This window comes from Hyperolius riggenbachi, chromosome 1 (assembly GCF_040937935.1).
Source record: "Hyperolius riggenbachi isolate aHypRig1 chromosome 1, aHypRig1.pri, whole genome shotgun sequence".
Taxonomy (NCBI): domain Eukaryota; kingdom Metazoa; phylum Chordata; class Amphibia; order Anura; family Hyperoliidae; genus Hyperolius; species Hyperolius riggenbachi.
The window spans coordinates 470,530,060-470,557,542 of record NC_090646.1 but is presented as its reverse complement, the minus strand read 5'-3'; the positions used below and the strand labels follow the sequence as shown (position 1 = coordinate 470,557,542).

At 42.8% G+C, this 27,483-nt stretch overlaps 1 protein-coding gene across 1 annotated transcript in view; it reads left to right on the top strand.

Moving 5' to 3' along the window:
* The window catches only part of CASTOR1 (cytosolic arginine sensor for mTORC1 subunit 1), an 81,194-nt gene that overhangs the window by 46,362 nt on the left and 7,349 nt on the right, over positions 1-27,483 (top strand). Inside the window, exons 4-7 of the mRNA XM_068240459.1 lie at positions 10,450-10,576; positions 21,795-21,918; positions 25,314-25,424; positions 27,081-27,163. Of these exons, the coding sequence (XP_068096560.1) occupies positions 10,450-10,576; positions 21,795-21,918; positions 25,314-25,424; positions 27,081-27,163 (445 nt within the window). The remainder of the gene's footprint in view (positions 1-10,449; positions 10,577-21,794; positions 21,919-25,313; positions 25,425-27,080; positions 27,164-27,483) is intronic.

The following is a 27,483-nucleotide window of genomic DNA, read 5'->3' as shown; positions in this document are numbered from 1 at the left end:
GTGAAGCAACATAGGAGAAAAGTAATTTATGGCTCATTTTACTCTGGGAGAAATGTACTTCTTATTTGTGTTTTAAATTTTAAGATTTTCGCGACTGTTCCTCTTTAACCTATTTTACTTCCTGGACGTAGACACTACGTCCAGGAACCATGCGCGCTCCCGCGGCCGATCGCGCGCATGCACGAGCGCTCCCGGCCTGCGGTTCGTTAGCCAGGCAAACAGTGAATCGGGCTATAGTGCCCGATCACTGATTCCTCTCCCCCGCTGAAAAAGCGACAGCTTCTCTCTGAAGCTTCGCCTTTTTCTGTCTGTTGCCTCTCCCAGGCGTCTCTCTAAGCGTATGTTACGCTTAGAGTGATGTCATGTAAACAAACTCATAGCCGCCATCTTGTGGCCAAAAAGTAAAACTACAACTAAGTTAAAAAAAAAACTCAAGACACATTTACATTATAAAACTATTGTTTACATCCCACCCTCCCAAAAATACCCAAATAAAATGTTTTATATAAAAAAAAAAAATTACAATAAAAAAACCTGTAAATATTTACCTAAGGGTCTAAACTTTTTAAATATCCATGTAAAGATGAAATATTTCTATTTTTTATTTTAAACTTGTAAATAGTGATAGATGCAAAACGGAAAAAATGCACCTTTATTTCCAAATAAAATATTGTCGCCATACATTGTGATAGGGACATAATTTTAACGGTGTAATAACCGGGACATATGGGCAAATACAAAACGTGAATTTTAATTATGGAGGTATGTATTATTTTAAAACTATAATGGCTGAAAACTGAGAAATAATGAATTTTTTTCTGTTTTTTTTTCTTTCTTATTCTTCCTGTTAAAATGCATTTACAGTAAAGTGGCTCTTAGCAAAATGTACCCCCCAAAGAAAGCCTAATTGGTGGCAGAAAAAACAAGATCTAGATCAGTTCATTGTGATAAGTAGTGATAAAGTTATAGGCTAATCAATGGGAGGTGAACATTGCTCAAGTGAAAACGACGGAACGCGAATGGGTTAAATAAGTACACACTGTTGTATTTCAGTTTGAGCATACTTGTAGTTACACTGTTACATTTCTGTGACTGGAGTTAAACTTTAATTGAAACCATGTAGCAAACCTTTTTCACTGATCCATGTGTATCTAAGAAAAAAAAGATTCTTCCAATTCAGATTTTTGATAGCCTCCCTTGCTTGTTTTATCTAACCATGTAAACCTTTTGATTACTTATTAGTCCACTTAAGGACTAATAATTATCTAGTAATGTATGGGCAATTTGACCATGAGGCAGATTCTCTGTCATCGAATCTGATCAGAGAGAGATCTGGTGCCTGCCCATACACAACAGAGTGAATCCCTATAGATTTCTGCATGAAATAGAATTGGAGCCAGCCTATTGATATCGCCTGCCGGGCCGCTTCCAAGTGTAAAATGTCCCCCTCTGTGCTCTGTGCCGGTGCGCTGAAAATTCTGACTTGCTGGGAGATGCAGGAACGGGACAAGTGACACTCATTGGGGGATGACATTTTACACATGGGACAACAGCCAGAGGTCTGTCGTGTATGACAGTCATCGCAATATCAAATAGAGTAACTGCAGTGCACCCAATCAAGCACTTCAACCGACATTTTTTCCAGCATGTTCGTCAAAGGCTGGTAGACCGATATAAGAAAACTCCACCTCATGTTTTTGTGAAAGAGGAAGTGCCAAATATTAGAGCCAAGGTGTGCATTGTAGTTAGCACATACCAGCACTGTTTGGGACGGCAGAGCTGTGCCGAGGCAGAGGCTGAAAAGGCTACAGCCTCAGGGCGATTGGCTGTCAGGGCGCAGGGAGGGGTTCCTGACTTCTCCCTCCCTCTCTTCGTGCCCCCTTATGTCACTGTGCCTCCCACCACCGTTCTCCCCGACAGAGCATGGAGTGCAGTGGGCGAGCAGCAAGGATTGCAGCAGAAACCTGACTCGCCTCCTTCTGGATCCAAGCGAAGTCTGGTGTACCATCATTTCTGCCTGTGCGCGATTCAGCCTATATGCATAGACAAGGAGCACCGGAGCCCATCTATGTCTCATGCTCTATACTTCCTGACTCTCAGAACAGGAAGTATATAGAGGCAGAGGAGACATACGAGCTCCGGACTTCTATAGCTGGGAAGTGAGTGAAGCTGCTGCCTTGATCCTCTCTGCACACTCCTCCGTACTCTGCAGGGGGGCTTGTATACTGCAGTGAATAACAGTATACAGGCGATCAGAGGCAACACCAACAAGTGCTTGTGCCATGCATTGAAGTGTTTACTTATGGATTGGGGTTGCACAGGAATTTCAGTGTTCTAATCCTCTGCTCAGAGTTTAGCTTAGAGGGGGGGGGGGGGGAACTAATATATAATTCTTTCTATATTATATATAATAATTACTATTTCTGTACATAATAACAGATCTGCAGGTCCTGTGAAGGTCTATTGTGGGGTGCTGGGACAGGTGTGGCTATTACTGGGGGTTGCTAGCTTATTCTGGGGGCATGTGTAGCTATTACTGGGAGGGGGGTAACTTATTCTGGAGGGGGTCTATCATTTACTGGGGTGGAGGCGGAAGGTCACCTTACTCTGGAAGCACATCCAGCTTTTAAAGGGGGAGGCTCTCTCATTTTAGGGGCATGTCAGGCTATTGGGGGGTGGGAGGGAGAATGCTACATTATTCTGGGGGCATATCTGGCTATTACGTAGGTGGGGGTGGCTACTTCTGGAAGCACAACTGGCTTTTACTGGTGGTGTGGTGTGGGGGCTAACCTTATTCTAGGGGCACATCTGGCTATTACTGGGGGGGGGGGGGGGGGTCTAGGGCTAGGGGATTCCTAACACTGAGGGCAAATGTGTTACCTGTACTGGGGTGGGAATTTTTTTTCTTTGGGGGGGGGGCGCAACTTGGAATCTTTGCCTCTAGTACTAGAGAACCTTGTCCCGGCCCTGTGGGGCGGCATGCATTCAATGCTTGCAAGAGATGTAGCAGATCTGGAAATTGCTAGCAATAATCACACAGCCAGCAAACAAAATATGACCTTACCGAAGCACCACACACATTTTTTTCATTTAAAGGGGAACTGAAGTAAGAGGTATACGGAGGCTGCCATATTTATTTCCTTTTAATCAATACCAGTTGCCTGGCAGCCCTGCTGGTCTATTTCTCTGCAGTAGTATCTGAATAACACCAGAAACAAGCATGCAGCTAGTCTTGTCAGATCTGACTTTAAAGTCTGAAACACCTGATCTGCATGCTTGTTCAGGGGCTATGGCTAATAGTATTAGAGGCAGAGGATCAGCAGGGCTGCCAGGCAACTGGAATTGCTTAAAAGGAAATAAACATGGCAGCCTCTATATACCTCTCTCTTCAGCTCCCCTTTAAGCTTTGTTCACTATAACAGTTGAAGTCCTGTGACTACTTGTTTTTTTTGTTTTTTTTCTCTCTTCAGACTAAATACAGGTGCAGGACATGTGGGGGATTCATGGAGACTAACCAGTGTTGAGTCACAGCTATACAGTGCTACAGATGGCACTTGCTTGTCTGTGATTTGTTGAACGGGAACATTGGTTCAAGGAACTCATCAAAGTGCATGTGAATGAATGATCATGGCATTAGCTAGAAGTTCATTCATGTTTATTCATTAAAATAAAGTAGAAAAAAAAAGTTACACCATTCACAAACGCTTCCTGTGAACACAGTACGGTGTGTATCGCCATCTAGTGGACAACAAGTAAAATAAACATTACAAAATACATCTGCTATAGTTGTCTCTTCTGCTCCCTACCCCATACTTACTAAAATAAAACACTTAAAAAAAAAAAAAAAAAACAAAGTGAGCATTAAAAAAAAAATACATAAACCTTAGTGACTCGGCTATTTTAATATGTATGTATTATTGGTACATTGAGGTGAAAAAAAACTGGAAAAATACACCTTTATTTCTAAATAATTGTCACCACACATTGTACTAGGAACATAAGTTAATTGTTGTGATAACCAGGACATTAAAATGTGTGTGTTTTATCTACAATAATGAAGTAGTACAGGAGTGAAGCAGTTAACAGGCCAGGTGTGCCCTAGTATTAGCAGCCTCCTCTGCTCGCAGTTCTGACAGAAGTTGCCTCCCACACATGAGATGTGGCAAACGTTACCTCCAACACATGCCTCTTAGGATGCCACTGACTCATTTACATGCTAGGACTGGCCGCAATTGGATTTAGGGGTCTCAGGATGGTCATTCAGCATCCAAAAAGGGTACGGGTGGGGGGAAGGGACATTTTAAAACTGGCAGGGCATGTTTGAAGATTTGAGGCCTAGTGGTCCAGCAATAGCCTTGGCCTCAAGCAGTTTCCTCATTCTGCGAGAAGTACAGTAGTCTGGCAGGTTGCCAGGGATGACTTCTAATGTTGGATGGCCTCTGAAGACTCCTGTGAAGTAGGGCAGGGTGCAGATTGACCCCCACAGACTGGCTGGAGGTGAGTAGGGGGCTTGCAACTGGCCTACCTTGCTGCTAGAGGAGCCGAGCAGTGCTGGTGCAGAAGCAGAAACTCGGCCACGTGGGTGCTGCAGATGAGAGGAGCAGCAGTGGCAGGTAATCTGTGAGGCAATCTGTGAGTGTACAATCATTCTGAGCTCAACCTCCACAAGCCTGCACAAGTCGCAGCTCTCTTGCTCCCTGTGTGCAATACAGTATATCGGAACCATAGACGGCAAGTGAAGGAGGCTCACTTTCTGTTGATAGAAAATCTGAGATCTGTTTTGGTTTTTTTTGTCCCACGCTAGCTGAATTTAATGTTAGCTTCTTCCTGGACAACCATTTTAAAGCCATATTCTGGAGAGTCTATGCAGCTCAGAAATAACACACACACACACACACACACACACACACACACACACACACACACACACACACACACACACACACACACACACACACACACACACACACACACACACACACACACACACACACACACACACACACACACACACACACACACACACACACACACACACACACACACACACACACACACACACACACACACACACACACACACACACACACACACACACACACACACACCCCTACACCTACCTCTCTCTACTTTTACATTAGCTTAAAGTTTGGGAATAGTGGTACTTTTTAGTGGCCTAAAACAAACCGTCCTTTATTTCTGGTATGGTAGATGAAGAGTTCAACAATTTCCAAGTTAAGCCAACCAAAAAGTATAGTGAAACATTTTCATGTATTAAATCCTTAAAGTGAACCTCCAGACTAAACATCAACACTAAAAAGGCATGGTGTTTCACAGCATCAGAACTTTGTTTTTCTTACCAAAGCCTCATTTTTAGCTGCACAGAAGAAAACTGCCCAGGCATTTTTCCCTTGATGCTGTTTTGGCGCAGTTTTTTTTTTTTTAAATTAAAATTTGAGATTTGAAGCCTAGACACGCGCAGCTCGGAAGGGGTGATTAGGACAGAGGACAGTTGGAACTGTGTCTCGTGCTCCCTTTTACCTCCTTTCAACCAAGAAGATGGCTGCCCCCATGAAATTACAAACATTTGCCTGTTCTTTTAAAACAGGGTGGGTAAGAGATTATATTGCCTATCTATTTTAATTAACATAACTGATGTAACTCAATGACAGTATGTTTGTGTAGGCTGAAGTTCCCCTTTAAAGTACTCCAACTACCCCCCCCCCCCCCCCCCCCCCCAAAAAAAAATAATGAATGAAGATTATATGATCCTGAGTGTGCTGGCGGTGCTTGTTGTCCCCGCCCCTGTCCCTAGTTCTCAATGTATTTGACGGGATCTTGCAGCTGAAGAAAACCTGGAACTTCCCCCATTGGCATCTCGCAATTGAGAACTGCACTGGCCCAGTTCTGAACCTTGCAAGCACAGCAAAAGTGTAACCAGGATAGAGATCTTTTATTTAGATGGTTAGAAAGCAAGTGTATCTTTGAATTAGATGGAGGGTTTACACATAGAGCATGATCTTAATTGTTTTGTTTCAGATTAAAATATTATTTGCTATCATTTTAAGACACTACAAGATGTTGGCACTTTTTATATTTTTTATTCATTCACACAGAACCAATCTGGTTCCACCAGGTGGAGCTAGTCTACTCTTCTCTCCTGAAATGATAGGAGATGGTAAATAAGGGGAAAAAATAGTAAATAAAATATAGCAATTGTTCACTTTTGACCAGGCGTGCGAGAACATACACGTGTGCGAGCATTTGTGCTGTGCATGCACAGGAGCGTGCACGTCAGCGACTTTAATTGCTGGATGTATGACTTGTGTCCAGGATCCTGAAGTGGTTAAAGCAGACTTGTACTCAGAATTTCCTCTCTGCTCTAAAAGATAAGCAACAGCATATTAACCTTTAAAGAAAAAAGATATTAATCCCTTTTTTCTTTTGTTACAGCTCATACAAATCCTGCAATAAATCTGCAGTTTGTCTACTTCCTGGTTTCATGGAAGCAGCCATATTGTTAACATGCTGTGTTTACAAATTTGGTCTCCGACATGGCAGTCAGCTGACACAGCTGAGGGATCAAATTAGAACTTGTGCTCAGTCACAGATGAGGCTGAATTAGACAGACTAAACTCTCTGTCCTGTGCAAGAGTTCTGGTCCACTTTAAGGCAAAATTTCCTTTTTGTTCAGTTTTGGAGGAATATTTATTGCCATTGTGGATTAGTACTATTCTCTAGTAGTACTGAAATATTTTGAACTAGCTTCAAGTCTAACTACTCGACCTCCTCCTTTTTTTTTTTTTTTTTTTCTATTAGTATTTTATTAGTTTTCCCAGGACATCCACTGAACTACTTTAAATGTGTCTGTATTGTCTATATCCTTGTTCTCTAGATACATTTTGCATAAGCTTCTCTGTCCCTTTCCCTGCTTTTCTTTCTCTAGGGCTAGAAGTGTAGAATTAAGACAGATTTAATGGAGAATTTCCACCAAGTGTCATTCGTTTGGGAATTAAATTTGAATAACATTTAATTATAGCCATTCATTGTTTTTTGTTAAAAAAAAAAAACCTGTTTTGCAGAGTTCACACCATTTTTCTCCGCATTCTGAGTAATGCCTGTAGATTAGTCAGTCAATTTGAGAGGCCGCTTGACTGACAGGTTCAGAGATATGTTAACCCTTTGGGGACCGGCTGCCTAACCCCCTTTTAAGGACCAGGAGATTTTGCATGGGGGGGGTGCATTTGTGGGGTCGGGCAGTCGGATCCCCAGTGTGGCTGGGTAGGTTTATTAAACATAGCAAAGAAATGAACAGCGCTACTTAAAAACAGATGAGTGCTTACCTGCAAAAAAGTGCACACCCCACTCATGGGATTCAAATACACAATAAGCATACACATGACCTGTCTACCACTTGGAGGATGTTAGTTTCACTAACAATTTGCAATTTGTTAGGTACTCGTCCCTCCCACTGTCGAAGAAGTCTTTCCTCCATGGGAGGGGACCTAACACTAACTAAATTCTACTCATGCATATGCAAATGCATGCAAATTGCAAATTGTTAGTGGAAACTAACATCCTCCAAGTGGTAGACGGGTCATGTGTATGCTCATTGTGTATTTGAATCCCATGAGTGGGGTGTGCACTTTTTTGCAGGTAAGCACTCATCTGTTTTTAAGTAGCGCTGTTCATTTCTTTGCTATGTTTGATTGATTTATTTCTGGTCAGCTGCTCCCACTTAATAGTTTTCCTTTGGTGTATATGCAGAGCCTCTGTTTGGGTTCAAGGTGCGTTTGTAGTTTCTGGGGGGGCTCAGCGCATCTCTGAGCTGAGGCCATTCAGAGGCGGCCTGGTGATGCGCTGATCCCACTTTTTTTGCGCAATTCTCAATTTTACTGGTAGCGCGCCCAGGCTATGCATATGCATAGGTAGAATTTAGTTAGTGTTAGGTCCCCTCCCATGGAGGAAAGACTTCTTCGACAGTGGGAGGGACGAGTACCTAACAAATTGCAAATTGTTAGTGAAACTAACATCCTCCAAGTGGTAGACAGGTCATGTGTATGCTCATTGTGTATTTGAATCCCATGAGTGGGGTGTGCACTTTTTTGCAGGTAAGCACTCATCTGTTTTTAAGTAGCGCTGTTCATTTCTTTGCTATGTTTGATTGATTTATTTCTGGTCAGCTGCTCCCACTTAATAGTTTTCCTTTGGTGTATATGCAGAGCCTCTGTTTGGGTTCAAGGTGCGTTTGTAGTTTCTGGGGGGGCTCAGCTCATCTCTGAGCTGAGGCCATTCAGAGGCGGCCTGGTGATGCGCTGATCCCACCTTTTTTGGGTAGGTTTATTGTCCCCTGTGTGGCCAGACGTCCCCCATATAGCCAGCAGCCTTTACCCACCTCCCAGGCTCCAGCGATGAGCAGCTGTGGACCCCTCCGGTCTGACCGGCATCCCCACTCGTACTGACGTTAAGTTCCGGGTCGCAGCTCAATTACGTCATCAAGCCAGGACCCAACACTTATGTCAGAGGAATCGGGGATGCCGGCCAGAGTGGAGGGGAACGCCGGGGGAACGGCAGGAAGGTGAGTGGATCCTCCCTCCTACCGCCACAGCTCTTATGGTGATCACTATGATCCGCAGGCGATCGTAGTGATCACTTGATCAGGATCCATACGCAATGGCCCCTGATCACTGAGGGGAGATGTCAGCTGTCATATGACAGCTTAATCTCCCCTCTCGGGTGCGCACGATCACGTCAGGAGCCGAAATGGCAGGTGTCGTAAAGCCTACGCCTCATCAGCCTAGGGCAGCCACAAGTGCAGCGTAGGATTTGCATGTGGCAGTCCCGAAAGGGTTAAGCCTTGTACATGTGTATGAGAACTGTCATCAGGGGTTCAGGACTCCATCCCTTGGGGACAGTGCAGGGGCAAAGCTGTACCGACGCGTCACAAGCCTCCAGGCTAGCAACACATTAATTCTGTTGCTATGGAGGGGAGCGGAGGGCAGGAGGAGCAGCACACGATGGAGCGGCACAGAGTGGACAAGGTAAGAGAATGATGTTCCCAGCCAGCGGTTGACTGAGATGATCTGCCAGAGTGATCACTGGCTGAGGGGGCTGCTGTACACATGCAGAGACCCTAACCTACCTCGGTCGAGAACCGTCTCGTGTGTGTACCAGGCTTTTCTTTGAAGAACAATAGTGGAATAGTTGTTCACCTTTGACACAGCAGTAGGTGTAGAATTGCTTTCTGGAAATGGCCTTGTACAACTGCTTGATGGTTCATAGTCCTTTGCTGCTTTAAAGGTGAAGAATGCAATGGGCTTCATTGCAGAAGTAGGGTATTGCTCAAACATCTTGTTTGCTACTTTGCCGGTGATTAGTATATGTTTACAGATCGCCAGCATCTTCCATGGTGATGTACAATAGAGAATATATAGTTAACACAGCTACAAAAACAATGACACGATATAGATAATTCACAATTGAACAGGTCCTCTCATGAATTGTACATTAGAAGTTAAAACTAGGTACCCACATAACACAGCAGCAGTAAAATGCACTAGGAGTGAGAACAGTCTTTTAAAGTGGCTTGAAAGTCAGCATTTCTACTTTTCTCTAAGGCCCTGTTCAGACTATGCGCGTTCCTAGCAGTTTTTCCAGAACGCGCACGGGCAGACTTTGCGCATAGAAACGGCTACCAATGTTTTCTAATGGCCTAATTCACATGTATGCGACGCATACATTTCTCATCCGCATTGCTGCACGCAGTTCTGTGTGTCACGCACAAAAACGGGCGCAATGAGTCTATGGGCAAGTATCAAAAATGCGTACTATTATGTTTTTTGCGTACGTTTCTTTCTGCGTTTCCCATAATTCTTTTCTGTTTCCTGTGTGAAAAATGCAGCAAAGTGGGTATCCATAGTCACAATACAAGACAGTGGCCAACATTTTCTGGGAGCTCTTTTTGTAAATACCATTTTAGTGAGAGGGCTTTGAATTCCCACCTTTGTGAGTATAAATACTCTAGTACTACAATCTAACATCTAATACCCCACAATACTGCACCATTTGGCTCCTGGTCTCTCCTTGTCATGCAGGGGACCGTGGTATCCCCACAGTGACCACCTTTTCTACTAATCAGTATACCAGTGCGCACAATATAGGGCCGACTTCAAAGATCAAACTTCAAAGATGGATCGGCACCACATGAAGTTTCAGTAAATATATGCTTTTTTTATTGCATGTGCAGGACAGCAGTTGCAATATAGGGACACACACACAACTGTTTTGTTAAGGTTTTCTGTTGAGATGTGCTGTGTTGTGCATTGCCTGCCTCTCAGTACAGATTAGATAAATGTATGTACCGTAGCTGTTGATTCCAGCTGCGCATTTTTGTTTTGATAGTCTCCATGTTTTCCAGGTAATTCTAGTATCTATTTTTGCACACCACAGGTGCGGGAAGATGATTTGCCAGTGGTTTTCCACACACTTTCGGGAGAAGTAAGCATTTATAAAGAAGAGGATGGAGACCTCATACCAATGTGCAGTGAGGAAACAAATGGCGTGAAGGCTAGAAACTGTAAGTTATTTTCCAGCTCTCTTTAACGACCTCATTATAACGTAATAGTCTGTCTATTTACATGGGCTATAAAGGAGGAACAGATTTAGTCTATGCTTAAAGATACTGTATTTTACGCTCCATAAGACGCAACCACCCATCCAAGGTCATAGTGTTCCCCCTTATACATATGCACACAAGCACACCCCTATCTTATACATATGCATCAAAACACACACCTATCTAGATTGGGTCGGGGGTAAAAATACAGTACAGGGAAGCCTCTGGATGTTGGGGGTAGAAGATGATCCAGCATGCCTCTGGATTATAATGAGGCTTTCCTCTACTCTGGTAAGTACCTATTTTTTTCATTTTCAATACAGGTTGACTTTAAAAGGGAACTTTCCTGAAAATAATGTAATGAATACATTTTTTTTTTTTTTTACAATATTCTTTTATAAATTGGTCAGTGTTTGCCCATTAGTCAGTGATTGTCATTACATTTCCATTATTTATCACAGGTGGCGACATGTTTAGTCCGGTCAGGTGCTTTTTGGTAGAATGTTTACTGAGAGCTCCGAAGCCAGTACAAAATATACCTGGTCTCGCAAAATGCTCTGAGAGGAGAATTTAGTATAGCTAAACAGCCGAGGCTGTGACATCACTGGGAAAGTGGGGTTCCATGAAGCAGTTGGTTTTGGCGCAGAGCGCCTGAGCTGGGCACAGCTATAGCACTAATACGCTAGTACTCACCCCGCACAAGGGTATTTCGGGGTTCCGGCAATCTCCAGATCCCAAATGACTTCTCATTCCGAGTTGTTACGTCTTGGAGGAGGAATAGTATTTAAAGCCGCTTGGAACTTGAGTGGCTCACCGGCAGTGGAATAATACGAACGCAGGGTTCTATACCAATATACATGGATGTGCTTCTCCTACAGGACCCAGTGGACTTCTGGGTAAGATACCACCCCGGGTCTCTTGTGGTCACACCTGCTTTAATCAGTATTAATTACAATTTTCAATCTAAGTAGCTACGGACCCTACTAGTAGTAGCTACTCATAAGCTCATCCCTGCCAATATATAGACATAGGAAGTGTTTCTAATGCTAAAACCAGGAAAATTCATGTAAAGTTGGTATTGTGAAAAAATGTACTGCACTCTACTATATGCTACTACAGTGCCCCTTTAATATTAAAGAGAACCAGAGACGAAGCACCCTCATGTATTTTATTACATTTATCAGTGGGAACATGACAGTAAACACCTACCCTGCTTTTAGTTTTTGTTATCTGCTTAATTAGTCTATTAGCAACTGTGATAAGAATCCACCGACTATTCAGTCGAGGTTTGACCTGGAATCATTATAGCTGAGTCACTCTTCTGTGGAATCTTTTCAAGCCCAAGCCTTCCCCCTCCTGGCTTAGATTTCCTGCTTTGCATACTGAGAGCTGTGATGACATGGGAGGGGCTGCTCCTGCTGAGAGAGTGTGGCTGCAATATGATCCCTGTGTGCTCTGTGTGCACTCTGTCTGCATACTATAGGTACTGATGATGACTGCAGTTTCATTCCTATGAGAGACACTTCCTACAGGCAGCTGTACATCATACCAAAATGAAAGCACATAGATGAAAGGCTGCATTTAGCCTAGATGGCAGCATAGTCTCATATAGCCTAGACAGCACATCCAGAACAACTCATAACCCGGAAGGAGAAGGGATATGAGCCGGCGGCCATATTTGATTTTTCCTGGAGCAATCATGGATAAAAAACACTAAAAAAGGCACACCAGAGCGGCAAAATTATCAGGTAGAGCATTTATTCTTTACAAGCTATCGACTGATATGTTTATTTTGTGGGAAACGTTCATCTCTGGTTCCCTTTAATAATAGCAACCAGTCAAACTCAATCTTTCACTGTTCAGTCCACCCCCTTATACAAAACAAATTCTATTTATTGAACGTATAAAACAAGTACAGGTGGATTTATTTTAAACAATTTCCATTGTTTGAAAGGAAATAAATGTTAGCGTCCATTTTCTCACTTCAGGTTTGCTTTAACCAGTTGAGGACCACAGGTTTACACCCCCGCCAATTTTTTTTTTTTTTTTTACAATTCAGCACTGCGCAGCTTTAATGGTTTACTGCACGGCCATACAACTTGGCACACAAATGAATCTTACCTCCTTTTCTTGCCAGCTGCTGCGGTCTTTAGTTTTATTTTTTATTAATTAAAATGATCTTTTTAGAAAAAGAAAAACAAAAAAAACCCTTTCTCCTTTAATCCCCCCTCTCCCCACCTAAATTGTCCTTGCACTGCGATCGGTACACAGTCCTATGCTTACATGGCATAGGACTATGGCAGGGATTAGATTGTGAGCCCATCCAAGGGCCTGTTAAGTTTACATTTATTACCCCTCTGTTACTGTTAAAAACAGCCTAGCCTGGCAGGCTGATCACAGATCCCTGCTCTGCCTTGTGACTGGGTGCTCACGCTCATGTGAGCACGAGCTCCCTTCTAATCTTGCGCATCGTGAGATGACGCCATTTGGCATTATGCGGACCTGGGGGAGCCACTCTGCGGCCGCCAATTGGCGTTATGTGGTCGTAGAGTGGTTAAAGCAGACATTCAGTGTGCTGAAAGTTAGGGTTGGGGACAGTATCTCTGTATACTTATAATGCATTTGGATAGAGACAATTGCATTTACTTGCCAACTATATGCCATATAAGGAGAAGGCCCTGCCCTGATTGGAAAAGGTGCCATGGCACTTTTCTGAATGCTGGGTTACCTCTTACACAGCCAAGCCCCCAGCACCGTAGCCACGGCGTAATTGCACAAGATTTTCTCTCTCCTCAAAGAAGAACCTCACACAATTACGCCGTGGCCACAGAGCTGGGGGCTGTCCATAGAGCCTGAGGGATGGGCTGTGGAAGATGTAACTTTCGACTTCAAACAAGTGCCATGGCACATTTTCCAAATGGGTTGGGGGTCTTCTCCTTATATGATAATACATGCAATTGTCTTTGTTCAAACAGATTATAGTATACAGAGATGGTGTCCCTGGCACTAATTTTCATTACACTGAAGGTCCACGTTAAGGACCAAAGACGTTTTTTCTTTACTTTGTGAACATTATGATTTGCCCCAATGAAATTGGTTCCTGACTGCTGCATTTATAGATTGTGAGCCCCTCTGAGGGACAGTTAGTGACAAGACCATATACTCTGTACAGCGCTGCATAATATGTCAGCGCTATATAAATACTTAGATGAACTGCAGTGAAAATAATGTAATGAAAAAGTGCTTGATTTTTACAATAATCTTACTAATATTATAAATCCAAAAGTTTTGATGTTTGTTACTAGATCACGCAAAAATGGCGGAACGGATTTGAATGAAATTTGGCACACACATAGTACATTACCTGGAATAACATAGAAGATACTTTTTATTCCCATAACCAAAAAGTGGGCAGAGAAAAATACAAATTTCACTGGGAAAATGTAAACTGCTGCCATTCTCAGTATGAAGCGGATCCGAGATGAAAAACTAACAAGTAACTTGTCTATATATCTTATCTAAAGTTTAGATAGTTTGCACAGCAAATCTAGCTGCAAACAGCTTTAATAGAATATGATTATTTCTTCCTGTGATACAATGACAGCAGCCATGTTGTTTGTAAACCTTACACAGAGGCAGGCTTATCTGCATCTTGAGCAAAAAACCTATTCCCCTCCTCCCTCCCTCCCTCCCCTATGCCTCTGAAATCTCTGGCTGGTAATACCTCCCCCTCCTCCTGCCCAGACTGAGCTCCCATGAGCCATTGCTACTGTCTGAAAGTGCCTTGGCTCTCTGAAAACCTGTGGGCATGGCTTTAGTTTATAGGGAATTAGAGTATTAAAACAAAAAAGTATTTGGCTTGAGGAATGCCCTATAAACTATACCAAAGGAACACAATTATGCAATGAGTTTTTACTCATTGCATAATTGTGTTCCTTTGGTATAGTTTATAGGGCATTCCTCAAGCCAAATACTTTTTTGTTTTAATACTCTAATTCCCTATAAACTAAAGCCATGCCCACAGGTTTTCAGAGAGCCAAGGCACTTTCAGACAGTAGCCAAAGGCTCATGGGAGCTCAGTCTGGGCAGGAGGGGGGGGGAGGTATTACCAGCCAGAGATTTCAGAGGCATAGGGGAGGAGGATCCACTTTAATGGTAGGGTTCTCAAACTTTGCGCAGTTGGTCACTGGGTGACTGGGATTAATATTCAGAAAAGTGGGTGGGGCCTACAAAAGTCAATCAAAATTCACCTATTAATATTCAAGGGGAATATTTAATTGCTGCCATTCTTGCACTGTTAATGGCACAAGCCTCAAATCTGGTACAGTTGATCATTGGGTGACTGGGATTCAAATTCAGAAAAGGGGGTGGAGCCACAAACAGCCAATGAGATTTGTTTCATTTCATTGCAAATTATTGATGCCAAAGACAGCAAAGCTCACAAAGTAGGTCATTGAGTAATTGTATGTTAGGGTTAGAAAAGTGGGCGGAGCCAACACCAGTCAAATACATACCTGGGCAACGCCGGGCCATCAGCTAGTTATTTATAAATTATTTAGTCAGTGTTAGCCCATTATAAAATCTTCAATCCTTGGTTATGGTTCCTTTTTAAATACATAAATAAAATAAATATGCCACTGAATCTGTATAGCATTTAACTAAAAGAAAAAAGGGTGGTATGGGCCACAGCAGTTTTTGAAACCAGATCATTATGTATAAATGGCAAGCTGAATCCCTGAAGTGTTTGGTTTCTTGGTGCTCCCACTGATGCACTCACATAGAATAAAACTATAAAGACCATGCACAAGCATATACAGAGCCAGTTCACCCACATGCCTACAGCACATTCACCATGTCCTTGCTACTGGAACATCAATTCATCCTGCATGCATACATAGGTCATAACCGAGAGCAATCTCTTAGCCCAAAAAAAGTGAATAGCAGTCTCTAGATGGAAAATATTGTGAACTTAAACTCAAAGGCCATTCATTAGTGGCGAATGAATGTATGTATTACCTTAATGCAGCTAGCATGAGATACATGCTTATCCATACGGGAAACTGGCATCAAGGCTATAGCTAGCAGTAGAATCAAAAATCATTCTTCTTAAAGTGGTGTGAAACTCAACATTTCTGCTTTGCTCTAAAATATTCTTTATAGCATACATAGAGTGGGTTGCAAAAGTATTCGGCCCCCTTGAAGTTTTCCACATTTTGTCACATTACTGCTACAAACATGCATCAATTTTATTGGAATTCCACGTGAAAGACCAATACAAAGTGGTGTACACGTGAGAAGTGGAACGAAAATCATACATCATTCCAAACATTTTTTACAAATAAATAACTGCAAAGTGGGGTGTGTGTAATTATTCGGCCCCCTGAGTCAATACTTTGTAGAACCACCTTTTGCTGCAATTACAGCTGCCAGTCTTTTAGGGAATGTCTCTACAAGCTTTGCACATCTAGAGACTGAAATCCTTGCCCATTCTTCTTTGCAAAACAGCTCCAGCTCAGTCAGATTAGATGGACAGCGTTTGTGAACAGCAGTTTTCAGATCTTGCCACAGATTCTCGATTGGATTTATATCTGGACTTTGACTGGGCCATTCTAACACATAGGCCCAGTGCACACCAAAACCGCTAGCAGATCCGCAATACGCTAGCGGTTTTAGGAGCTGATTTCAGAGCGATTCTAGGTATGTTTAGAGAGGTTTTCTAAACCTACCTAGCGGTTTTGGGTGCGTTTTTGTGTAGCAGATTACACATATTGTTACAGTAAAAGCTGTTACTGAACAGCTTCTGTAACAAAAATGCCTGGCAAACCGCTCTGAAGTAGCGTTTTTCAGAGCGGTTTGCGTTTTTCCTATACTTTACATTGAGGACGAAACGCTTCCGAAAACCGCAAACGCGCAGCAGGAGGCGCGTTTGCGGCTTGGCAAAAACCTCAAACCGCCGGTGTGCACCATCCCATTGCAATACATTAGCCAAGCGTTTTTATAGGCGGATGCGGCCGGCGGATCGCTCCAAAAACCGCTCGGTGTGCATTGGGCCATAGATAAGTTTTGTTTTAAACCATTCCATTGTTGCCCTGGCTTTATGTTTAGGGTCATTGTCCTGCTGGAAGGTGAACCTCCGCCCCAGTCTCAAGTCTTTTGCAGTCTCCAAGAGGTTTTCTTCCAAGTTTGCCCTGTATTTGGCTCCATCCATCTTCCCATCAACTCTGACCAGCTTCCCTGTCCCTGCTGAAGAGATGCACCCCCCGAGCATGATGCTGCCACCACCATATTTGACAGTGGGGATGGTGTGTTCAGAGTGATGTGCAGTGTTAGTTCTCCGCCACACATAGCGTTTTGCATTTTGGCCAAAAAGTTCATTTTGGTCTCATCTGACCAGAGCACCTTCTTCCACATGGTTGCTGTGTCCCCCACATGGCTTGTGGCAAACTGGACTTCTTATGCTTTCTGTTAACAATGGCTTTCTTCTTGCCACCCTTCCATAAAGGCCAACTTTGTACAGTGCATGACTAATAGTTGTCCTATGGACAGAGTCTCCCACCTGAGCTGTAGATCTCTGCAGCTCGTACAGAGTCACCACGGGCCTCTTGACTGCATTTCTGATCAGTGCTCTCCTTGTTGTTATTGGCAGGGTTCTCAAACGTGACACAGTTGGTCAATGGATGATTGGGATTAATATTCAGGAAAGCGGGTGGAACCTACAACAGCCAATCAAAATTCACCTATTGATTTTTAAGGGAAATATTGAAACTGCTGCCACTCTTACACTAATAATGGCAGAAGCCTCAAACCAGCTACAGTTGGTCATGAAGTGGTTGGGGTTCAAATCCACTAAAGGGGTGGAGCCACAAACAGCCAATCAGATTACTTTACTGGATAAACTGCTTCCATTTACACAATTTTGATGGCAGAAATCCAAAAGCTTAAAACTTGGTCACTGGTTGACTGGGATTAATATTCAGAAAAGTGGAGCCTAAAAAGAAAATCAAAATTCACCTGTTGATTTTCAAGGGGAATATTTAAATTGCTGCCATTCTTGCACTGTTAATGGCACAAGCCTCAAACCTGGTGCAGTTGGTCATTGGGTGACTGGGGTTCAAATTCAGAAAAGGGGTGGAGACACAAACAGCCCATCAGATTTGTTTCATTTCAATGCAAATTATTGATGCCAAAGACTGAAAAGCTCACAAATTTGGTAATTGAGTAATTAAGGAATTGTCTGTTGCTGTTACAAAAAGTGGGCATAGCCAACACCAGCCAAATACATACCCAGGCAATGCTGGGTCATCAGTGGGTGGAGACAAATACAAATTTCACTGGGAAAATGTAAACTGCAGCCATTCTTACACTGTTAACGGTATGGTTCTCAAACTTTGCACAGTTGGTCACTGGGTGACCCGGATTAATATTCATAAAAGAGGGTGGAGCCTACAAAAGCCCATCCAAATTCATTTATTGCTTTTCAAGGGGAATATTCAATTGCTGCAATTCTTACACTGTTAAGAACACAAGCTTAAAACCTGGTACAGTTGGTCATTGGGTGACTGGGGTTCAAATTCAGAAAGGAGGGTGGAGCCACAGCCAATCAGATTTGTTTCATTTCAATGCAAATTATTGATGCCAAACAATGCAAAGCTCACAAACTAGGTCATTGAGTCATTGGCCCAAATGCAATTCACTTTTTCTCCTGAGTTTTCTCCTAGGTGATAATTTTTCATCTTCTTTTTTAAAATAGCTTTCCAGCACTTTTCAACTGAAAAAGTACTGAGAAGTAAGTACAAAAGTATTATCAAAATTATTTTTAGTATTTTCTTGCTTTCTGGTGGCTTAGCATGCATTTTATTGAGTATTTTAAAAAATATCACCTAGGAGAAAACTCAGGTGAAAAAGTGAATTGCATATGGCCCATTGTGTGTTAGGGTTAGAAAAGTGGGCGGAGCCAACACCAGCCAAACACATACCTGGGCAACGCTGGGCAATCAGCTAGTGTAAAAAATATGTAGATGTAGTTTTACTATTTGGCCACAAGATGGCCACCTTGAGTTTTTTTTTTTTAATTTTTTTAGCAGGACGACTGAAGTCTCTAGTAAGAGCGCTTCAGTTTTTCTGCTGGGGACACGGATCGGTGATCCCAGGGCTACCAGGGGACAGCACAGGGGCGCGCCCACGATCGTGTGCGGGAGCGCGGCACCGCAGCAGAGCAGCCGTCTGGACGTGAGCGTGAGGATCACGTCCAGGCGGCAGAAATGGTTAACCACTTAAGCCAACTGGACGAACATTCACTGTGGCCATCTTGTGGCCAAATAGTAAAACTACACACACATCCATTTTTTAATAAATACTTTTTTTACTTGTATAATTAGCTGTTTACCTCCCATACCAAAAATTACCCACATACAATTTTTTTTTAATACAAAAAAATAAAAAATATTACAATTAAAAAAACAAAACAAAACATAAATAGTTACCTAAGGGTCTGAACTTTTTAAATATGCATGTCAAAGGAATATATTAATATAATTTTTTTTAATTATGGGCTTGTAAACAGTGATGGACATTGGTGTGGAATTAAGGCCATTATTCAAAAACATTGGTGTGAGTTTCAAACCAGTATGGGGTCACTTGATGTTGTTAGTCATAAACCACTTATATCCTTTAGACGAGCAAGGACAATTGGTGACATTGTCACCAATAGTGAGTTTAGACTGATGCCTGAGCAGAATTGGTTGCAGAGACACATTCCGGTTGGTAATTTTAGATGTGGTAATTGCAATCATTGTGTACAATTCAAAACTGGTAAGAGTGCCCGTCTGGGAGCCAAGACGATCAGATTTAACCAATTTTTGCACTGCCGATCTAGGAATACTGTCTATGCGATCGTCTGCTCATGCAATCGCTTCTACGTAGGGCAAACCACCCGTATGATTTGCTCTCGCTTTCAGGAGCATGTCCATTCCGTTGTGACTGGTGTGGGTGCAGGAAGATTTATCAAGCATATGCGCGAAGGCCACAATGGAGACACTGACTCTTTGCAGTTTCTGGGCTTGAGACAGGTCCCTGTACCCCACAGGGGGGGCAATCAGGAAAAGCTATTGCTCCAATGTGAAGCTAAGCTGATCTCTGAAACTGGAGCTTGCGGCCCCTTAGGGTTGAACGAACGTAATGAACTCCACTGTTTTCTGTCAAAATATTAATATTCTTGTTCTTGCCTTCCTTATATGACTATAGCGTGGCTATTCACTCCTTATTTTCATAATTTGATACTCTATTAATGTGCATCATTTATTGTCTATTGACGTTTGTGTCCCCTTGTGTATCAATGACCTTCTGTTTATGATCACCATGGCAACATTTAGCCCCGCATAGCTGCTGGCGAACAGGCAGGCTGTGACGCCGTATTCAGGATCTGACGTCACGCACGGGGCGGGGAGACTTGCCGCTCCCCAATTGGTTAGAGCAGCGTGTGCGCAACTTCCGGTGGGCGGAGCCTATATGCCGGGATGCCGTAGCGGCTGAATGGGGGCGTTGTCACTGCCTGTATGGCGGTAAGTTGAAACTATTTATGGTCGGATACTACTCGGGTTATGTTGTTCCCAATCTTTGCCTCTGAGGAAGCTTTTTTAGCGAAACAGCTGTCAGGCATCCCCTCACCCCCACTGTACCCCGCGTGTCAGTACACCGTGGATTAAAAGGTATTTCTATTTTTTCAACTGTGCCTCCACCTTTTCTTCATTGTCAATTGCCATACATTGTGATAGGGACATAATTTAAATGGTGTAAAAAGCGGGACAAATTGGCAAATAAAATAAATGTGTTTTAATTACGGTAGCATGTATTAATTTCAAACTATAATGACCAAAAAATTGAGAAATAATATATTTTTTTTCTATTTCTTTCTTAATACTCCTGTTAAAAGGGATTTAGAATAAAATAATTCTTAGCAAAATGTACCACCCAAAGAAAGCGGAAAAAACAAGATATAGACCAATTCATTGTGATCAGTAGTGATAAAGTTATTGGAAAATGAATGGGAGGTGAATGTTTCTCAGATGCAAAAAATAAACCATTTGGGCTTAAGTGGTTAATTTGCCTCACATTACTTCAAAACTAAGGCAAGCGGCAAGAAGAAGAAGAAGCGGTGGTTGTTACAGAGCTCTTACCATGACATCTCCCGATAGCAGGGCATGGCCAGCCGAATCTTACTCTCCTTCAACCCCCCTGACACTTAGTGCCCATCAGTGATACAATCCTGAAGGTATAATCTTAACACTTCTATGGAATATGAGGGACTACCTAAACAATCTATTTAGTGTATTCAATCAGTTTACCCTTTCACCCTTCTACTAAGATTGTACAATCAAGAATGTGTCATTAGTGGCCCCCCTTAGACAGCATCAAACATCCCAGCCTGTGCCTTCCTCCATATCTACACAGCACCACTCCCCACAGTGTCAGGATACAATTCTCTCACTACATACTCTGTACATGTAGACTCCACATCTAATTCCAGCAGGACCAAGTGGCTTCACTTCTGCTATCTTGCAGGGCTGTGCAGTCGCACTGCTTGCCCACCTATGCATGTCGCCCTATCACAGGGCCTGGCATAACAATAGGGAGGGGAGGCTCTCAAATGCATTTCAACTGACATTTTGCATGGTAGTCCGCCATCTGACATGGGAGTCTGGGAAGCGCATTTCGATCAATACCTAAAACAAGAAAAGCCAGTTATAATTTATCTGATTTCTCATTAATTTATAGTCATTGGTACTGTTTTATTTTTCATTTTATTTCTTTCTTTCCTGGTGTTCACTTTTAGTGCAGTACTCACCTGCTGTATGAGCTGCACTGTGAATTTTCACCACAAGGTGGCACTATAACCCTGTATCTTTCAGTGTTTCAGTTGGTTTAGTTCTATGCACAGCAGTGTGTTTACATTGGATATGTGCAGCTGGTGCACATTACTTTTTCCTGTGAATGTCTTAAATAGTTTTTTTACTTAGTTCCTGAGAAGACTGCTTTTAAAAAGCTTATGAAACTTAATATGTGCATGGTCTGCATCAGGGCATAATATGGCTAATTTAGTGTAACGTGTGCAATGGGATCTTTGTTTTGGGCTTTGTGGCTTTTCTTGGCTATTAAGTAACCAGCATGTTTTGTTTTGCAGTGTGTGACCTAACAGTCCATCCTGTGCAGAGCCCTGAGAACAGGTTCTGTATCCTGACCCTGGACCGTGATACTCTGCCATCCATCTCCACCATTCTCTTAGATGTTCTCTTCTACTCTCGTTCGTAAGTGTGTCCCAATGTCCCTACCTCTGCAGAAGAACTACTGCTGATCCTTACATATGTCTAGCTGGGTGTAGTTGAAATACATTTGGTAAAGCCGCACTGTAAAGATATATGACCAGTTATGCAGTAGGGCTTATAGTTCCCACACTGGCCCTTAAAGAGAACCTGAGATGAGAAGCGTTTCAGGTTCCGTACTTACCTGTGGCTTCCTTGAGGCCGCTCCTCCCTCGCCGTCTCCCCGGGTGCGTCCTGTCACCCGCAATAGTGCCTGATACCTTGCCAGTCTCACTTCACCATGCATGCGTGGCTCAGCCAGGCACACTCTCCCATCCCTGGGAGTGTTCTGCGCCTGCGCAGTAGTACATCGCAAACACAGAATGCCCCCAGCTGCGGGAGCACGCCAGCCCACGCATGCGCAATAAAGCGCAACTCGGCCAGGCTTTCGGGCACTATTGCGGGTGAAATGAGACAGCGAGGGACTAGTGGCCTCTAGGGCTTAAGGAAGCCCCAGGTAAGTATAGTACCTGAGACGCATCTCGTCTGAGGTACACTTTAAAGGACAACTGTAGTGAGAAGAATATGGAAGATGCCATATTTATTTCCTTTTAAACACTACCAGTTGTCTGGAAGTTCTGCTGATCTATATGGCTGCAGTCCTGTCTGAATAACACCAGAAATAAGCATGAAGCTAATATTGTCAGATCTATAACACTAGACACTTGATATGCTGATCAGTGTTCTCCCCAGGCTCTTTTACCCAGGTGCTCTACCCGGCTAGTTTTGGTGAGCACCTGCCTGTCATCGGCTCACCACCTCCTCTGCTGTAAGCAGAGAAGCACCAGACCTGCAGTCTCTAATCTCGCCCCACCTGGCTACTTTTTCATGCCACCCGGCTGGAAAAAAAATTCTGGGGAGAACACTGTAGCATGCTTGTCTATGGCTAAACGTATTAGAGGCAGATGATCAGCTGGACAGCCAGGCAACTGGTATTGCTTAAAAGGAAATAAATATGGCAGCCTCCATACACCTCTCACTTTAGTTGTCCTTTAATACCCAGGCTAGTCCTGTTGAATAACATTATGGGAATTGTCTGCAGTATTCCACACTTGTTCTTTAGTTTCAGTGTAGTGAATAATGACAGTCTTTATCAGCCTGTCAGCAGTTATCTCTTCTGTAGGTTACGTATAACCTGAATTTGTATTACTCTAAACTGTGCTGATCTTGACAAGTTCATTGACTATTTGTAATGCATTCTGGGAAATGACTTATAAGTTGGTATTAGTTCTAAGAAGAGTGAAAGTTGTTTGCGCTCTTCAGCATTTTCACTGTCAAGTATTTTCTATTAACACTTCTAGAAATTAAATCAATTGTCAGTGACCCCAAAATATCTGCCAAGCCAAAGCCAATCAGCACCAGGCTTGTAGTATGAACTGGTCTCATTGTGAGTCTGCATTGTCCTAGTATTTTTTTAGAGTTTTGGAAGTGTCACTTGCAGTATGAACTACCCCCAAACATGCTTGAGGCTTCAGCAGTGGCGTAACTATGGCGCTATGGGCCCCGGTGCGAGTTTTACATAGCCCCCCCCCCCCCAGCACTATTGTGTAACACTTGATACAGCACAACAAAACCTGCCAAGGACAACCACAGTGTCAGAAGTGCAAGAAGGGGATGGGGAACAGTGTGTTAATGATTACTACTAGTCAAAGCATCTATAGACGTGATTACCAACACAGGACCAATAAATAGCTAATTCTTTGGTTGTGGAAGATCCCCATGGGGCCCCTTTGGCCCAAGGGCCCCGATACGGTCGCTACCTCTGCAACCCCTATTGCTACGCCACTGAGCTTCAGTAGTATCTGAGTTACACATGGACCATATGCAGCCAGCAAAGAGATCACTTGTGGTGCGTACTTTTGTTTTTTAGGTCTGTGACCCTGGAAGTGTTAAAGGCAGTACAGCTGGGCAAATAGCATTTTTGGTTTCAATATTTTATTCCATTTTCAAAGAACAATAACAGTTTAAACAGTTATACACAAGTAGGAGAACAGTAAGTGCGACCCACACAGGGGGGCACTCAGACAAATTGAACCAGAGTTAGAAGACAATCCGGCAGTGCATGGCATCATGTTCCCGGGAAGTCAAAACCAGGATAATGATCATGTACAAATCAGAACAACAAAGCAAATAACACATACGTTCAAACCTGAAAGGTTTCTAGACAACCAGAGTCGAGAACCAGTATTCACAGAAGGGGCTAGTTAGGGGAGAAGAGGAAATTCTTTCCATCTTCTCTCAATATGCCCCCACCTCTCGCCCAAGAGCAAGCAAGGAGAGAAGTAGAAATAAGAGAGAGGAGAAAGAAAGGGAGAGAAGAGTCCTAGGGAGTGTGAGAAGGCTCAACAGGTAGTGTACAGATCAGCATCTAAACCTGGGAATTCAAGGTCTATCCAAGGTTGTCATATGCGAAGGAACTTATTATGTGTATTCCAGAGAACACTAGTCAGTTTTTCGTTAACCATAAATTCTGACATACGTGATTTAACTTCTAAGAAGTTAGCAGGCGTCTTCTTCTAATTCTTTGCTATTGTCATTTTAGTAGAGAGAAAGAGGAAGGAGGCGAGTTTGTTTTGGTTTTCTTTGAGGCCATTTATCTTACCGTGGAAGAGAGGTATCCACAGATCCTTACGTATAGTGGTATGAAAGAATGACTGTAAGAGACCAAATGTTCTTCTCCATAGACGGGTGAGCCGGGGACATTGCCACCAAATATGGAACATCGTACCCTCCCTTCCACAACCTCTAAAGCATTTAGAATCAAGAGTAATAGTTTGTTTTATCTAGCTGGGACTAAATACCAACGAGTTAAAACTTTGTATGCCGATTCCATAGCGAAAACATTCGTTGCGCAGCTTGCAACCCGCTGCCAGCAGTCAACCCAATCCTCTTGATCCTTATGTTGCCCGAGCTCTCTTTCCCAGCCCCGGATATAGGTGTGTAATCTGGAAGAGTCAGGGCGTGAGATCTTAGAATAGACCGCGGAAATTGAGCCAGGCCCAGACAGATTTCTCAAGCACATGTTCTCAAAAAAGGTGAGGGATAATGGAATTCTTTGCCTCGTATAGCAAAGAGCATTTTTGAATTAACCACTTCAGGACCATAGTGCTAAACCCCCCTAAAGACCAGGCTATTTTTTACTAAAAGGACCTGATGCCAATTGCCGTCAGGCGGTCCTGGGGCTGTTGCCACGCCCATTGGCGTGGAGCGGTTGTCAGGTAGTTAATATGGCAACCTATAATATGGCTCTATCATGTTTCTTTTCATCTGGATATGCAGCTTTGGCAAATGTTGTGTATAGATCAGTCTCTCCTTGACACTTAAAACTTTTTGTTTTCCAGATATCAAGATGGGGTACCTGCAGTCTCTCAGGAAAAGTCATTCAATTTCTTTGCCTTCTCCTTGATAGATGGATATATATCTATCGTGATGGATACAGAGACAAAGAAAAAGTATGTATGAGTTCTGCATGCTGGAATACTTATTATCCATGAAGGAATGAAAATGTTGCATGTTAATACTGAGTCTGATTTACTAAAGCCAAAGGATTACAAATACAATTCCAGGGGAAGGTGGGGATAATATGGAATGGGGGTGGGGAGGATTTCTCACAGTTGTGCTGATCTCTTTTAACCCTCTATAACCACTTCCTGCAAAATGGACATTTTATTTGTTCACCATTACTGCAAAAAGGATGTTTATAAAAGTCCTGCTATTCTGTTATAGTGCTATAACGCATTTAAACCCTTCAGCCCATGGCATGAAGCCATTAAAACCCAAGTTGAACCTCCCACTTTTAAAAATGTATATGGTTGTAAATTTGCATTGATTAGAAATGATCAGATTATTTGTATTTGTGTATTAAATGTATTTTAAAATTCCTTGCCAATATTCCCTAGTTGGCCCCTGTGGTTTCTTCTTGTCAGCCTAGTGGGGGTTCCATCCCCAGCATGGAGCACATCACCTTTCCCCACCCACTTCTTTCCACTGCTGAATGACCTTTCTGCTTTGTGGTCAGCACTGCAGCTATAGTTCCTCCCTACTGCCGCTGCTGTGTTCAGTTTTGCTTTGTTCATATGCATTTGGGATTTTTTTATTTTTTTTTTTGTAGTATGCAAAAGAAGAGAAGTGTTTCTCTTACAATGTCTGCACACTTTTGTCACTGTTCACAGGTCATGGAAGGATGCACTCTGCTACAAATTAAAACCCTTTCTAAGCCGCTACTTAATATTGTATCGCTTAGGGAATTTATGAGAGAAAGTGTGGTGGAATCACCCTGTAGAGGGCACATGGGGCAAAGTTGCTTATTAATTCACAATAAAACTACATGCAGTTCAATATTTCAAATTACTTTGATGCATTTTGATGGTGGTGAACCTGATCCCTCAGTCTATGCACAGAATCTGCAATAATGAATACCTTGGCAAGGTAGCGTAGGCTGGTGCACTTCTTCAGTACACCACTCCTGCAACCATGGTCCATAAGCAATACAGTAAAAGAAAGCACTTCACAGGGTTCAAACTAGTGTTTGTGATTTTTTTTTATTGAGCTAACAAACACAGTACATGCTTCTGGTGCACAAACACCTGAGGAAGGTTCTGGGCACCTGTTACATGTACTGTTTGGATGCTCAGTAAAAATCACACAACTCAAGTTTGAAGTCTGTGCAGTTCCTCCTTGTACTGTATTGCCCACACACAGAATCTGCTTTGTGTCAGTGATTCAGATTCTACAAATGAGATGGATTATAACTTAAGTAATGGAAATGGTAAAATTGTTTGGGGTTATACACCCATCTTGTGTAAGTGGGGACTTTGGTGCAATCTAAAATGTGCCTTTGTAGTCAAATGTATTTGTGAAGTTGCACAGTGCAGACATCTCTTCTGCACAGCAAATTGTCATTACTTCTGCTTGATGTAGAGAGATTTCCCTACTGCAAGTTTCTAGACTTTTTCATAAATCCATTTCCTTCCCATTGTAGACAGGAAGCTTGCATGCGCATTTTGTTGTGGATATTCTGTCATATGAGGGGGTCAGAAGGTCAGAGTTGTTTTGGGCAGAGGATGTATGTAACTGTTTTGACGTCAGTATCTTTTCAACTTCCTCAGGTTCCCCGTTGACCTACTTCTGACAAGTTCCTCTGGAGAGCTTTGGCGAATGGTTAGAATTGGTGGGCAGCCTTTAGGCTTCGGTGAGTTGCTTGCTTTTCATCACTTATACAATGACATCAATGTAGACACATAGAATGGTGCAGTCAGTGGAAAATGTTATGACACCATGGTGCAACTCCAAGGTGTTGTGTACTGTTTGTATATAAACCAATTCTAAAGGAAATTCTCAGCAGCCCTATGAAGAAATGTGTTATGAGTGAAAACTAGAGGCTGATTTCTTTATTGCCTTTACAAAAATGCTCGTTGCCTGGCTGTTCCACCCATTGGTTGATCCTTAGGCCTCAATTCACGGAGCATTATCAAACGTTTATCAAACACTTTATCAAACGTTTGATAATTT